This window comes from Lichenostomus cassidix, chromosome 5 (genome assembly GCF_008360975.1).
Source record: "Lichenostomus cassidix isolate B80296 chromosome 5, HeHo_3.0, whole genome shotgun sequence".
NCBI classification, from domain to species: Eukaryota; Metazoa; Chordata; class Aves; order Passeriformes; family Meliphagidae; genus Lichenostomus; species Lichenostomus cassidix.
Genome location: NC_139486.1, coordinates 56,585,712 through 56,600,950, shown reverse-complemented (window position 1 = coordinate 56,600,950; position 15,239 = coordinate 56,585,712). Strand labels below are relative to the sequence as shown.

Genomic DNA, 15,239 nt, shown 5'->3' with positions numbered 1-15,239 from the left:
ATGATCTGTAAAATATGAGTGAAGATTAGAGAAGGCTCAACTCTCTTGACTGTCAGGAGTTCTAACATAAATCACCAAGGGTGAAAACACAAATATTTTAGAAGCTTCTCAGTGTTTCCCATGTGTTACTACAAGGAGATCAGGACTGTCCCAACCCCACCTCACTACCCTCTTACAAGGAGCACTCAAACCTCACACACTGCACTGTCTCCTCTGTGTTTGGCCTTATCTGACATAGAATAATTCCATTAACTATCTGGTGAAAATGACCAAGAAGAGATGGAGTCCAGCTCCTCAGGAAAAAAATAGTTCTTCAATGTTATACCGAGTTCCTGTCTCTGCATTATAAAATCCTTGCCAGACTCAACAGTAGATAGATTTATAGGTTCCTAAGAGTTTTCTTAGCAGCCTCAGCTAACAGGCCCTTAAAGTCTGACTTAGATTTGGCATCTAATTCCCTTATACCTCCATGAAAGTCCCCAAGTTGAGACTCAGCTTCAGAATTCTGGTGTTTAACCCCAAGCTTGGCCCTTTCACACACAGTAAAGTCCATGATCCTGAGCAAAGTTGCTAAATTCAGGCATCCCTTGAGAAAATGGGAATTAGCTTCTGAACCTTTAAAGCGCTTAAAACCCTGCAAAAAGTGTTTCATACTTTCCTGCCCACATCTCTAACACAGATGCAGCCTCATCCATCTCCCAGGGGTTCAGTCAGGCATGGCAAATATTACTGCAATAATTAGACAAGCTAAATATTATACACATTAGCTACCCATCATAATCTCTAAAAACAGTAAAAAAGGAAAGATGTAAGTGAAAAGCATAATTCTGTGTGTCCTAGGTGACAAACCAGTTGTATCTATCAAACCATGACTGCAGAATGAAATGCTACTTGCTTTAAAACTGTTCTTTTCCAGGGGGTGCCGCAAACAAGTTTTGATTTATTATTATTTTTAACAACTATTTTGGTAAATTACTTTTGGCAATGTGACCATTAATAACTAAATCCTCATTTTAGGGACTGTTATTTTATGACTCACATTTAAACAATGCAGAAGAGCAACTATAAAACTTTAATCTTTATCTCTGATCTGTTAGGCTGCAGTCAGGAATGTCCTTTAGGTGTAATCCGAGGGGCTGCATTGTTGTCCACCTACTCACAAGTGGACAGAGGGGAACAAAATGCCAGGCTTTTGTCAGAGGTTATTTTCAGCTTGGTGATAGCAATGGCATTGCTCAGATCCCTGAAACTCTCACTCCCCTCCCCTCCCAGCTTATAGGGCTGACAGAGGTGGTCACTGCATTTAAAGAGAGCAGGAACCTCTCCTGTTCAAACCCTTGGAGGCCTAAGAAAAGAGGCAGAGACTTCAAGCAACTCCGGTAAGTAGAGTTTCACGGGTCTTGCCAAGGCTGTCTGATACAAGGGTTTGGGTATTTTTATTCATTTCATTCCTAAGATATGATAGAAGCAGCTTGCTGCCTGACAAAGAAAGCTATGTAGGTATAGTACAGAAATATGTACTATAGGTACATAGGTTTGGAGTAGCCAGCAGAAAGAGATTCTTGTGGCTCAGACAGAAGAAGCTACTGGTGTTGCAAGAGTAGGGCTGTGGGGATCCTCATTAGAGAAACTCATTTGGACTAGGCAAAGCTGGATAACAGAATTTTCAGAGTGTTTAAAAATTTTGTTACAAAGCCACAGAATTATTTTTCTGCATTTGGTCTTTAAAAGGCAGGTGTACAGAGCATACAAAGTCATGTGTGTTCATAGTAGTATTCTAGAAGTAAAAAAACCGAAACAAATCCCCCCAAATCTTCAAAATATTTCATGTCAGTGACCAACTGGTTTCATATCAAATAAGAAGAAAACTGCTATGCAGACTTGACAGAAAATGGCTAGATAAGAATGCAGGATGAAAGAATTATTCTCACATCCATCATTCAAGCATTACAAGAGAGTTACATTGATCAAGTCTTTAGAAAACCCTCAATAATTTAAATAAATAAATGTTTTTGTGATGGAATGTTTTCTACCTAAAAGTAAAATTATTTCATAGAATAAAACCTTGTATGTAGATAAAATAATTCTCTGTCTTATCACAATCATCACAGAGCTGTTTCAGTCTGTAATAGTTTTGCCTGGCACTTAAAAGACTTAGTGCAGGGATAAGGATTTAGAGAAGGATCTTGTGGAAGGAGCAGTGAAAGCTGATAGCCCAGGATTAGGCCTGGAAAAAGGAATGGATCAAGGATGCAGCTTTCCACTGCCACATGGCTCAGACTGAACTTGGAGTGTGAGTGTGGGGTGTTGCTGGTTTCTAAGTCAGAATGAAGTATCTCATTCTAGCTTCACGATACCATGATTTTTGGAGATGCAATCCTAAATTTCTGCAAAAGTGTACATCAAAGAAGTTTCAAAGGAAATGTGGCATCACTATGCTAAAAATAATAGAAAATGTGGAAGAACAGAGAGGAAAGCAAAGGAATGGGACACTATCAGCTCTCAGCTATGCACACCATGTGCTTCAGAGCAAGTCAATTGAGCTCTTTTGTTTCAAAGGGCTGTGTCTAACCTAGCGTGACCAGTGTCAATGAAAAATCAATATTTGCTTTCTTGTGTCAGTGCTGGAATTCCCATCCCTTGACCTCTCTGTGTTGCTTTACTGCAGAAATAAGGGAAAAACGCTGGTTGTTAAGAGATCATGGAGGAAGCTCAATGTATGACACTAACTAATAAAATTTACCTGTCGCTATAGTCTGCTGAAAGCACTGGAATACCAGAAATATGATTATAAACACGTAACAAGATCACATCTCCATCAAATGAGCTCAGCCTTCAAACACAAACGTTCCCTTTGTTGTGGATCTCTCCTGCTGAGGGAGAAACATGTTCCACAAGGGGCTGGATTTTGACAGAAACACCTCCAGGCTGTTTGAGATGCAGTGGCAGGAATTCTGCTTTGCACTGCAGACACATCAAAATAAGACCTCACCAGGAGTGTAGGTTGCAGAGAAAAACTACAGCAGCATTTTATTGCTATTATATAAAGGAAGACATATCTTGTTCCCCCTACGGTGGTGCGGTCAAATGAGTCATGGTGGTCACAGGACAGGTCACAGCAGAGCTGTGATTAGATACCAGAGTGAAGTCCTGGCTGCACTGGCATCTCCCTCAGACTTCAGCTGGGAAAAGAGTTTCAAATATAGCCTTGGTATTTTGCATTTTGATGCAGACAGTGATATCTGAGTTTCATATTGTTGCTGCTTGTTCATTAGGTAAGGAATCAAAGAATCAGCATTCTTATACTCTGAGTCTAGACCAAGCAGCTTAGCTGGGACTAAAATGGGGAGAGATGCAAGGCACACTCTGCCCACCACTCCCGATCCAGCATTTCTACTGCCAGTGCTCACAAAGACCAATATTCCCCATTCTGCTTATCCCCTTCAAAGCCATCCTGTAGCACACATGGCACCAAGAGAATCCTCCCAGCCACACAATACACAACTGCAGTCCATTTGGATATGACCTGAGCTCCAGACTGCCAAATGCATGAGGATGCAGAAGGGAAAACCTTGTGTTCAGCAAGGAAGCACTAGAATTAATTCCAATTAATTAATCACATTTTTCACCTGCAGCAGTCAGGCATTAGCACTGCCTTTTACTCCTCCACATTCCATCAGGCTAGTACTGCAACCACCACCCATTTAGATGAATGGATCAAAATATGTATTTGGATGATATCCTTATCAATAGCACTTTGATTGGAACAAGACACTCTGTGACAGTGATGTGACACCCAGATTTGTACAGTATGACTAACAGCCCAAAAGAAGATGGCTCACAATTTTTTTCATGCCTGTGCAGAGCACACCAACACTTCAAAGGCTTCCTTGCTCCGAGCTCAGCCTACAAAGTAGTGATACGAGCTCTAAATAACGGGAGGCACGAATCCTTGGCTGCAAGTCTCATGTATAAATTCAGCTCCATATAGAAGCTGCATTCTGAAGAATGATACAAGCTGCTGAGTAGTAACTGAGCAAGTCCAAGAACTCTCCTCCAGCTTAACAGCACCCTGAGTGCCCACACGTTGCAACACTAACACTCAGAAATTTCTGTGTCACATTTCTTACCTTTAGGGTCAATCTGCTCCACGTCCCAACAGATAGCAAGAATACAACAAATCACAGGGGATGAGCAGACACTGCAAGTTAGCCAGGTTAAGACAACAAAGTCCAGGGAATTTCAAAAGGATTTAGACACTGACACATAATGAAATTATGGGAAATGGAGACTTTGGTTCTATTTTTTTCTGATGACAAATGGGAGACAGAGTTCCATTTATACATTGTAAGGATGGAGCTTTGTCCACTGTTATAATTCAGCTGAGTATAAAACTATGAATGCCACACCCGCTGTGGAGTTTATTTGCTCATGATGACACTGCTGCATCCGCAGGGATGGCCACTCATCTCCAGAGGGATGAGCAAAGCCAGGACAGGAAGAGCACAGACTTGCCCTGGTACCTCACCCAGCTGTTCCTCCAAGCCAGTGCAGATATCATGGCATTCATTGATGTTCTTACACCAGTATCCCTACTGGAATATTTCTACTGTGCCTTTCTTCTTTCTCCTAGAGCTTCCCATTAGGTGATGCCAAAAAAACATGGAAAATGTGTATGCATGCCCAGTCATGTTACTATAATTAGCCTCAGGAGCAATGGTTCTTCTAAGAGCTTTAACCACAGCCCCTGACAGCACCAGGCTCACTATCACACTTTATCAGACTTTTTCAGAGATTATTTTTTACCCCAGCAGATGATGATGTAATTGGAGTTACTTTCCAACAACTATCCTGCTGTCACAGGCTTGGTGTGCCTTTGAGGAGAATTAACACAGCAGAAGCAGCTTTAGAGAGAACAGAGGCACAAACCTCTTCCCTCCCAGGCAGCTGTCAGTGTTGCCTCAGCTGGGAAGGGTTTCCACTGGAAACCTGATTTGAAAGGGAACATTGTGGACCAAAAAAAAAAAATCTCATTTTAATTTTCAAGACAGTGTCACAAAACTGATTTTTATTCCCGGTTGCTCTTCCTTCTTTGAAAATGTTTGAAGCATTGTTTGAATTATTTTCATAGGAGAAAAAAAAAAAATGGCACCAATACAAAAGTACTTTAAAAATAGAAGAAAATATTGAATGGTAGAGCGAGAATAAGATTTTACCTACATGAAAGATTCCTTTCTGTTCCTTTATCTCACATTTAAAAGAAATGGAAAAACCAATTTAACAGTGCTGTTCAGGAAAGGCTCCACTGAGTGAGAGAGATCAAATTCATCATCTGTTCATTGTGCAAAGTTAGTTGTTTCTTATTTCAGCTACATCAGTTTTTTTGCTTCTCACTTGTTACATTACAGAAAAAAAATAGAAGAAAGCTGAGTTTTCCTTTCTGCACCATTACTATTTTGGAAGTGCCAGAGCAGTTCTGCTCCTGAGCCTCCCAAGAGGGCTGGGAGGGTCTGGAAGAGATTAATGCTGCTGCTGCTGTGTGACAGCAGAGGACTGGGCTGACTGAGCTGGGGAGGGTGTTCAGCTGAGCATAAATCAGCCTCAGAAAGAGGAGGAGAGATTGGATCTTGCACGAGGATGACAGGTATGCTGCCTAGTGAAGGCAGCAGTCACAACAGTGACTATTTAATTACACAGGGTTAAGGATATGCTAATAACTGCCGCAGTAAGGCAGAGATGTTTGATGGGCTGCGATCTGCACTGTTACCAAACACTGACTGCAAAACCTGCCCACACTGCTATGTCTCCACTGCTAGTGCTTCAGTGTGTGCACCTTCCTCCTGCTGGACAGACATCTCTTTTATACCACTGCAGGATTTTCGGTTTTAGTTGCCAGAAAGGGTTCCCTTCAGGGTGCAGAACTGGTATGTAGACATTGCTCATTTCTGTGTGGAATTCAGAAGATTACAGTGCTGAAGTCACCAAGATGATGCTAACCACAGGACATGGGTGTCCAGCGTAAATATATAGTAAAATGTTACTCTAAAGGCAAGTAATTGAAAATACCAGTTATGTTACATCACTGCTGTGATAAATTCCCCTCTATCACTTGACCTCAGAAGAAAATTCTCAGGCAGCAGGCCTGATTCAGCCTTCAAAATCATCCTCTTAGTCAAAAGTACCTTTTGATGAATTTAATCAAACACAAATAGCACAAGCAGGCTTCAAAATAACTATAATAAGAAGGTGACTGGTTTTCCAAGAAGGAGGAGGAAGGCCTGTGCCAGGAGCTTAGAACAAGCCGATAATACGATGTGCAGATGACAAGATGACGTCCCAGTCTTTCCAGAAATGATGACTCAAACAAGAAAACAGAAGGGCAGGCTGAGGGCTGGGGTTGTTCCAGGTGTGTGACAGCATAGTCACAGGGAAGGGCACTGACATCAGGAGACCTGGGCTGCTCTCCTGCCCTCCTGTGTGACCTTGGGCAAGGCTCTCCGATGCTAACAGAATAGCAAGAACTGTAACAATAACCACTGCTCTTTTTTTCTCTGATGGTTAGATTTTAAATGCAGTTGACAAAGAAAAAATCCACACCGTAAGCACCTAAGGAACCCATCCATTATTGCTTTACAATGGCTGTGCAGCACAGTGATCTCAAAGCTGTTTCATGAGGAACACAGAAAAGGTTATGCTGGGGTACAGGAGAAGGCAGGATTGAAAGAGAATGATTATTTGATGGAAAACAAACCCTAGATCCTCTTTTCCAGAAGAGGGTTGAGTGATCCTAGCACCTTTTCACTGAAACACCTCACAATCATTTCACATATTTACCATCACAATATAACAAGCTAGGGAATATCCTTATTTACAAGAGAGAATCACAGGGATTTAGACTGTCCCTGCCCCTAAAGCACCATGGTAGCACCCTCACTTCTGCTACCACACAGGTATGTTGTATATTGCAAGTACACAGTAGCAGTTGACTGGAGAGAGGGGAGGACGAAATAATTGCTTAAAAAAAAAATCCCACTGTTCTGTTTAAAAGAATTCACTTCTGCTGTTGTACTTATTTATGTAATTTGCTTTCCCAGGTTAACCCTTCAGAGATAAGGATGCCAAACTGGGGAGGAGGAGCCAAGTGTGGGGCCTGTGAAAAGACAGTGTACCACGCTGAGGAGATCCAGTGCAATGGAAGGAGTTTCCACAAGTCGTGTTTCCTCTGCAGTAAGCCGGGCTAAATGGTTTAACTTCACAGCATCCCCATAGCTCTGTATAACCCTTCCACTTAAGCCAGAACATTTATTTTTTGTATTACTTGGCAGGCAGTTTTGTAGCCTCTTACCTGGAGCAATCTGCCTCTTGGGCTCCTAGGTTTTCTTAGTCCAAACATGAGCTGGATTTTGTCAGGGACACCAGAATGCTGCAGAATCACCATATCCAGGTCCATCTCCAAGAAACCCTTCCTTCTGTCCCACAATGTGGCACATCACAGGTTTGCTTCAAGCTAAAAAGCCTAGCAGAACCAAACAAACAGCACTCATAAGACAGAAGGATGATTTTTTTTTTTTTTTACTTTTAGGAGACGATTACTTTCACAATGAATCCTAACATTAATTCATTTCACACTGAAAAGCTGAAAGACTTGGTGTCCTCAAAACCTCCCACCAAAACTCTCCATGTACCTCAGTCTACTCCTTCCCCTATTTCACATGGTCCCATTTCACTTGTTCTTTCCCTCCCCACTCCTCTGTGATGTTAGCCTTCCAGGAATTTTGCTTTCTCTGAAGATGAGGTGACACTTAAAAAAAAAAGAAATCAGAGAGAAGGTTTCAATTCAGCTCTGTTTGCCCTTTGTGGAGAGGGACAGCAACCAGCTTGGTAGGAACTAGATAGCTGAAGAGTTAATATTGCAGATAATGCTTGGGATTAGTACCTTTGCAGTATGAATTCTGGTGTAACAGCTTAGAAGCCATTGAATCCAATTTTCTCCCTCCTTTCCTGGATGGATAGAGACTTCTTTTTCGGAGGCATGAGACGAACATTATGTGCTTAGCTGACAAAGTGCAGCACTTTGCACAATGAGTCCAAAGGACACCTGAGCTGTCTTTGTCTATCACCAAGTGCCATAAAAGTGATGCCTAAACGTTCAAATGATGCCTTTTGTGATACCTAAAAGGCCAAGTAAGAATGTATTCCCTCAAAAAGTTTTTAGTTAACTGACAACCTTCAGCCAATTCTCACAGAAAGGTAAAAGAAAAATCTCAGTCTCAACTATCACCTTCTTATCACTTCCATGTTTCTGCCTATAACAACTAATACCAAATAAAATTAAAGAGCTGTCCTAACAGAGCATAGTTATGAATATTTCTCAAGTGTAAGCTTCATTCTTAGTAAAACTGAATTATTTTCTTAGTGATTCATGGTAAACAGCATACATCCATTAGCTCCAACAAATATTTGGTTTGTTGTGAAGCTTTTGTTAGTTGATTGGTGGTGTATTTTGCTGTGTTTTTTCTTTTTCTTTTTTTAATTTGCCCCTTGTAGTCTTAAGTCTGAATTAAATTATTAATAGGTTAGATACTAAAAAAAGTATTCCCATCAGAAATATGTTTAAGGTCAAAACCTGAAGATGTATTTGAGTTGCCCAGTTGGCATATGAAAGGTATTTTAATTGGCTTTACTTTCCCCATGATTCATGTACACTATTCCACAGCTCTGGATGTCTCAGTATCATCTATCACATGCATGGGCTTTTCTGTGAACCATTTATAGCATTTCATTTCTCAACAGAAGGAAACCAGTCCTCCCCCACCTAAACTCAGGCATGGAAATAGTTTACCTGTTTAGCTGCACTTTTGTATATTTCTATATACAACTGCTACAAATATATCTTCTATTTTATATTATATTTGACTAGATGCACAAAACACATCACTACTTTTTGACCGATGAGTTCTATTTCAGCAGAATTACAAACATTTCAAACCAACCTGTTAACACAGGAAGAATCAGACAAGCTAAACCACAAATCCCACTCTGTCTGCTCCATAGTTTTTCCCCTCAAACACTGTAAGAGAAACTTCTTTCCAGCAATCCCTCCTTCCCCTGCAGACTCCTGCTTACCTGCAGACTGTTGTTTCACTGTCAGCTTTTACCCAAACTGCAGCTGTGATGGACATTTGGCAGGATCTCACACCGCCAACCTGGATCTCCTCCGTGCCGGCGGGAGAACAGGATCTGTTGGCAGATGACAGGTCTCAAAGTTATTTCAACAATAGCACTTCAAGGGCTTTTGCTCCATCTGTCGTGGTGAATTGATATCCTATCCCTAAGGTACCAGAAATAGAAACACTTTATCTGCTGCTAGAGTTTCCATCATCCCTTAACTCCCTTAGCAAACATAATTACCGTCTCAAAGCAAGACTGTAGCACGAGGAGATCAGGTTCACACGTTCACAGAAGCTTCTCCTTTTATTTCTGTTCATTATAATGGTCTTTGCAAATTATTTTCCCCTCCATGCGGTACAGGGAGGAGGAAAGCCACAAAGATAGCCAGAGGGCAGAGGATGTATAACTAGTACTACATGCTGCCTCTTAACAGTTCTAGGGTTTGGAACCACCTGATCTTTAAAGTCTCTTCCAACCCAAACCATTCTAGGATTCTGTAGTTAAAGCTGCAGAGGTTCCATTATCAGCTTAAATTCCCCAAGCTGGATGAATTTGACTCACAGGAGGACATTTAACATAAACATGGGGGAAAAGGACTAATCAAACTCTCAGACAGCTTCTCCAGAGCTTGCACTTCCAGCCACCTCCACTACTTGTGTGTTTCACACTTTTCTGTTTCATACCTGAACGCAGCAACTTCGTTTTCTGAGTTACCAACAGCCCGTGCATGACTGCAATGCCCTCTGCAGGACAACTGCTTGTTCAAAGGAAGCTGGAGAGAAAGTTTTAGCCTGTTTTTTCCCCACTTCTAATCAACCACTGCTGAACAGTGCACAATCTGTAAGAAGTATTGAAATATAAAATTTTTTGTGTTCTAGAACATCCTGATTTTCTATATGCACTCTGAACTGAAAGACTCTTCCTTTCTCCCTGGGGTGGAGGCTGTCTCACACTGAGTTCCCAAAGTGGTGCAGCAAGTGAAGAGTGTAGCTGCTATTTTTTTCCCCCATTCATTATGAGTAGTCCTGTAGAGGACATAATTTGTATTCCCTGATGAAAGCTGGGCATTCCTATGGCACCTTCTGTCCAAAAGTCTGCCAGACCTTTCCTAGTGAGCTAAGCCAAGCTGTCATTCTCTACAACAAACATGATTTGTAAGAGGTCTGTTTGGGAATTGCTACAGCCACACTCTTGTCATCCTGGAGGGAGTCTGACAGAGCTGACACTAGCTTTGCCTAAGTGCCACAGCTCCAACAAACAAATAATGATAAAAAAACCCCAACATGTCCTGCCTGACTCCAGATACGGTGTCTGTGCTAAAGCCTCTTTCAGAAACACCACATCAAAATAACCTGGACTGAGCTGAGAAAACCAGCAGAAGCTCAGAGCAAGTTTTTTGAAAGGTCCAGATTCACAGTGGAATCAATGCCCCTGCAATTTTCTCCCATTTTTAAGGTTTGGGAGTTTAGGGTGGTTATCTCCAATCCATCTTAAGCTTCACAGATCTAGACAAGCTCTCTCAGCAAGCCCATGATTTCCCTGGGGTTTTAGGGTAACTTCAGAGTGGTAAAAGAAGAGCATGTTTTGTGCACACAAACACATCCTTACTTCAGCAACAGCCCAGTCAAGTGTTATACTGACAAGTTTTATACTGACTGACTCCTTTTCCTATAAAATTACACAAAAATAAATACAAATTGCAATTATTTTAAACCACATCAATTCAAATTTGAAACTGCAAATGTTGATAGATGCCTCTCTCTCTCCCTGTTTGCAGTGGCTTGCAGGAAGGCTCTGGACAGTACCACAGTAGCAGCTCATGAATCTGAAATCTACTGCAAAACCTGCTATGGGAGAAAATATGGCCCCAAAGGTGTTGGCTTTGGACAAGGGGCTGGATGCCTCAGCACTGACACTGGAGACCACCTGGGCTTGAATCTGCAGCAGTGAGTTAAATCCCTGTGACAGCTCCCTTTGCTGCTCCTGCTTGTCTCTTACCAGGGTATTTTAGATATTTTATTCTGTTTCCATAACAACATCCAGCGTAAGGAGCAGAGCAGTATTTCCTACACCCTTTCCTTCCACTGACGCAGTACTTTACAGTTTTTAATGATACTCAGTCTCTTTAAGCCTTCTTTACAAATTATCCCCTCCTTCAATAGGCAATTATTCTGTACAAGCAGCCTTTATATGCCACCACAGATGTAAATACTCTCTGCAATTGTAATCTGCCATTTGTAGCACAGTGGTAAAGTCACATTCACTACAGAAAAAGATAATTTTTTTTTTTGCCTGTTAGAGGCTAAAATCCAGTTAGGTTTTACTCTCAGAGAAATAATCACACTACCCCATACTGTTAGCTCTCCTCTCAATGGGGGAAATAACATTTCTAAATCCTCCCTGTGGTTCAAATAACACTCACAAACACACTGAGAATGTGTTTGAACAAAGGAATTCTAATGGGATACCATCTTCCAAAAGCACATAATTAGCTCTGACAGTTCATTTTTATAGGATTTTCCTGTAATTCTCAAAGCTGCCCATTTCTAAATCAACGATGCTTCTTCCTTCTGGTGGTCTAATGATAAAGAAACCAATTAACCAATGTGCTGTGTAGGAAATAAAAGCTTAAACAATGTATTTAACTGTAGCTCCTTGTACCATATGAAGCCATTAGGGGCAGAGTTCTGCACCAAAAACTGTCACATCCTGTGGATATAATGACCTGTTGCAGTCTTACAAACTAATAATTCAGAAATCATTCTGTGAAAGCTTTTATGCACAAAGGTATAAAGCACAAAGTCCAGAAATAAAAAAACAAAGCTACTTTTCTGATGTGCTTTTGACCCTAGGCCAGGTAAGAACCCCAATTCCCTGTCCAAATGTTTCACTGCCTGAGGAAACAACTGCATGCAAAAAGCTGAATTTTTATTTTCTGCTCATTGAGTACTAGCAAATAAGCCAGTTACAAAGAATAGAAAGACCTTTTGCTCCTATTTTCCCCTTTGCCTCTCCATAAAAGGAAATTAGTTTTTACTTCACTTTTCATTAAATATAATCTTTCCTGCATGTGGCTGCTGCTCCTTGTACTTAGCCCAGAACAGGTAACCTCAGGAGCACCAGCTTCTCAATCACACTACCCAGAATTCAATAGAATACTTTGATTTCTGTCTTTTTTTATTCCCTTTTGCATGTCAGAGACGAGCAATTTTGGATTTTTTTTGTCCCTTACAAAAAAATCATGAAATCCTTTTTCTCAGGAAGGTAACATTTTAAAGCAGCATTTAAAAACATTGAAAACTTCTGTTTTAGGGGGTCACCAAAGCCTGCTCGCCCTTCAACACCAACTAATGCTTCAAAGTTTGCCAAAAAGATGGTAGATGTGGATAAATGTCCCCGTTGTGGCAAATCAGTGTATGCTGCAGAGAAGATCATGGGAGGAGGAAAAGTAAGTAGTGACTTCACCACTAGGAAAAAAAACACACAGTTTTATAATGGTGATAAACTAAAGCTAATAGGTCCTTGATCATTTAGATTTTCATTCTTTGAGAAAACATGAGAAGGAACTAGCAAATTGCAACAACAGGATGTACCTTCAGGTTTAAAATCTTGTGCTTTTTATAAGCCTTCTTTAACTTTTTGCTTCTTACTGATGTCTGAGGACCAAGCACTGATTACTGTACAGGCTGGCTCTTCCTCCACCTCTGGAGATATTTATAAACATTTATTTGTAGTGGCAGTATCTCTAGCTCGCTGCTTTTTATCAAACCTCTATTAATAACAGAGTCACTGGGTGACATCTTGACATGGGGTAATAATGTAACTGAAAAAAAGACAACCAGGAATGACTAAAAATGGAAGCCACAATATCAACAAATGAATTCTAACCTTTCCACTACACAAAAAGCAGTAGCTCTTTGTTCCCTGTACCTCTTGGCTATAGACTTGCTGTAAAACACAATGAATTGTCTTCCTTCCCTCAGCCTTGGCACAAGTCGTGCTTTCGCTGCGCTATCTGTGGGAAGAGTTTAGAATCCACGAACGTTACGGACAAAGATGGAGAGCTCTACTGTAAAGGTGAGAGTTGCAGAGAGCTTAACTGGGCTACAGAGTCAATCCAAAGTTAATCTCTTTAGATCTAGGATTGTCATAATGATTTACCTTGCTGCATGCTTCACAATCCCAGGAAATTTCATTTTGTCTTCTAACAACTTTCTGAAAGCAAAGAGTTATGGTAACATTCCACGTGCAGCTTCTACTATTAACATTTAAACTTTAATTTTTTCTTCTCAGATACAGAAAGTTCACAGACTTCACTTGACGCCTAGAAATAGCTTAAGGGAGAAAAAAAAATATGGAGAGTTTTTATATCCAAGCTTACTCTTTACAGAAAATACTAACAATACTGGAGTTCTGTGACTTTGGGTACAGTCTGTCAGCCACAAGTGATCAAACTGACATATTTGGAGAAATATGCTGATCATTATTACTAAGCAGAGTTGTGATAAATACCTATGGACACACTTACCAATACAGAGTTCAAATGGAGTTACTTAAATGCCCACCAATAGTCCTTTTAACCTCCTTAAAAATCTCTGACTTACTCATCAGACCAAGTTTTACTGTGTACTTTCAGACAGGAAAGCAGCTTTAATAGAAATATTACTTAGATCTAAAAAAAAATGTGATTTCTTAATTTCTTTGGGATCACCAAATGCAGCTTCTGTGCAATTCAAATATGTGATACCAGTTTCATTATTAAGACCTGGATAAACTTGTGGGAAATACACTATTTCAGATTTCCTTCCTTTATATTAATTAAAATTTGATACTAATCTAAAATGAAAACCAAAAGACATTTACCTCTGAGAGCCTTCAGAATACCATTAACCTCTTCCTCCTTCTTTTGCAGTTTGCTATGCAAAAAATTTTGGTCCCAAAGGAATTGGGTTTGGTGGCCTCACTCAAGTGGAAAAGAAAGAGTGTGAGTGAGAAGAAATGGATGCAACAGACTCAGACTGCTGTTGATGCCACCAAGTGATAGCTGCCAAGTAAAACATTAAACAATACATATTGCTAAGAACCTAGGGCATTTAAGATTTTCCACCTTGCAGGAAAAAATTGTGAGCTTATATCTTAAGAAATTCTTTGAGTAGATTAAAAAGGTACAGTGATGAAACAAGATTCGTACTTATTTTTAGTAAACAAAAACAAAAAGAGCCTAATGGAACATTATTGTTTCTTAAACTAGTATTTCCCACATTTTAGACTGGAGTTTTAGCCTCACAGTGCCCCATTAGGATAGGGATCCCTTCTGGAGGGAAGGGTCCAGGTGTTCCCAGTTAGACTGTGTTTTCCTGTGTTCACAATGTTACACTGTCTGTATTTCCATCAGTCTCCTAGCTGAGTTTTGACCATGCTGGCATTTCTGTTAAGACAATGACAGATGTTATTGGCTTTGAGACAATTAAATGGGATTTGAAATTCTCTCTCTAAGGGAGGTATTTCCAAAAAAACCCCAACATTTTCTCAGAATGCAGTGTTTTAAGTTTTGTCTATATGCAAGCTACAATAAAGTACTTACCGCTTCACGTTATTTTTATTTGTATTTGCCTGTGCTTATTCATTTTACAAAGCCACAGATAAATGAATTTCACTAAGATAATGAACCCCCCCATTTCTTAACTACAAGAACTGCATTTCACTGCATTACTTACCATGTCAGTTCTAGATGGTATCTGACTTTAATTTCCTGGTCTTGAACTCTTGCCCTGCTGGTTTTCATTGTTACCAACTTTGAATTACATTCATACCACACTGTCTAGCTGGCCACTGCTTTTCTGGGGAACATGGCTGACATTAGCTATTAAACATCTATGTAATGGGGAATAATTCCCTCCTTTTATGCACACTGCTGTTTTCCATCATAAACTCACCCATTTTCATACACTAACAGGGAATATATACATGGAAAACATAAGACAATGAGTCAGGCTGCTTCTTACAGTTTTGTGCCTACCCACGCTTAAATATCCCCTGAACCTATTTCAGTCTGCAAAAATACACTT

At 40.4% G+C, this 15,239-nt stretch overlaps 1 protein-coding gene across 1 annotated transcript; it reads left to right on the top strand.

Annotated features, from left to right (window-relative positions):
* Positions 1 to 1,227: 1,227 nt before the first annotated feature.
* CSRP3 (cysteine and glycine rich protein 3) lies at positions 1,228 to 14,767 on the top strand. The gene is made up of 6 exons (XM_085063233.1): positions 1,228 to 1,379; positions 7,095 to 7,227; positions 10,949 to 11,117; positions 12,484 to 12,619; positions 13,155 to 13,248; positions 14,084 to 14,767. The coding sequence occupies exons 2-6, from the start codon at positions 7,116 to 7,118 to the stop codon at positions 14,161 to 14,163; spliced, it is 591 nt and encodes a 196-aa protein (XP_084919359.1). The 5' UTR covers positions 1,228 to 1,379; positions 7,095 to 7,115; the 3' UTR covers positions 14,164 to 14,767.
* Positions 14,768 to 15,239: the final 472 nt, after the last annotated feature.

What these genes read in the sequence shown, in the direction of transcription:
- CSRP3 (XM_085063233.1), top strand. Translation starts at nt 7,116, where the DNA reads ATGCCAAACTGGGGAGGAGGAGCCAAGTGTGGGGCCTGTGAAAAGACA. An exon ending in CAAGTCGTGTTTCCTCTGCA is followed by an intron (nt 7,228 to 10,948) that starts GTAAGCCGGGCT and finishes CCCTGTTTGCAG; the next exon opens with TGGCTTGCAGGAAGGCTCTG. An exon ending in TGGAGAGCTCTACTGTAAAG is followed by an intron (nt 13,249 to 14,083) that starts GTGAGAGTTGCA and finishes CTTCTTTTGCAG; the next exon opens with TTTGCTATGCAAAAAATTTT.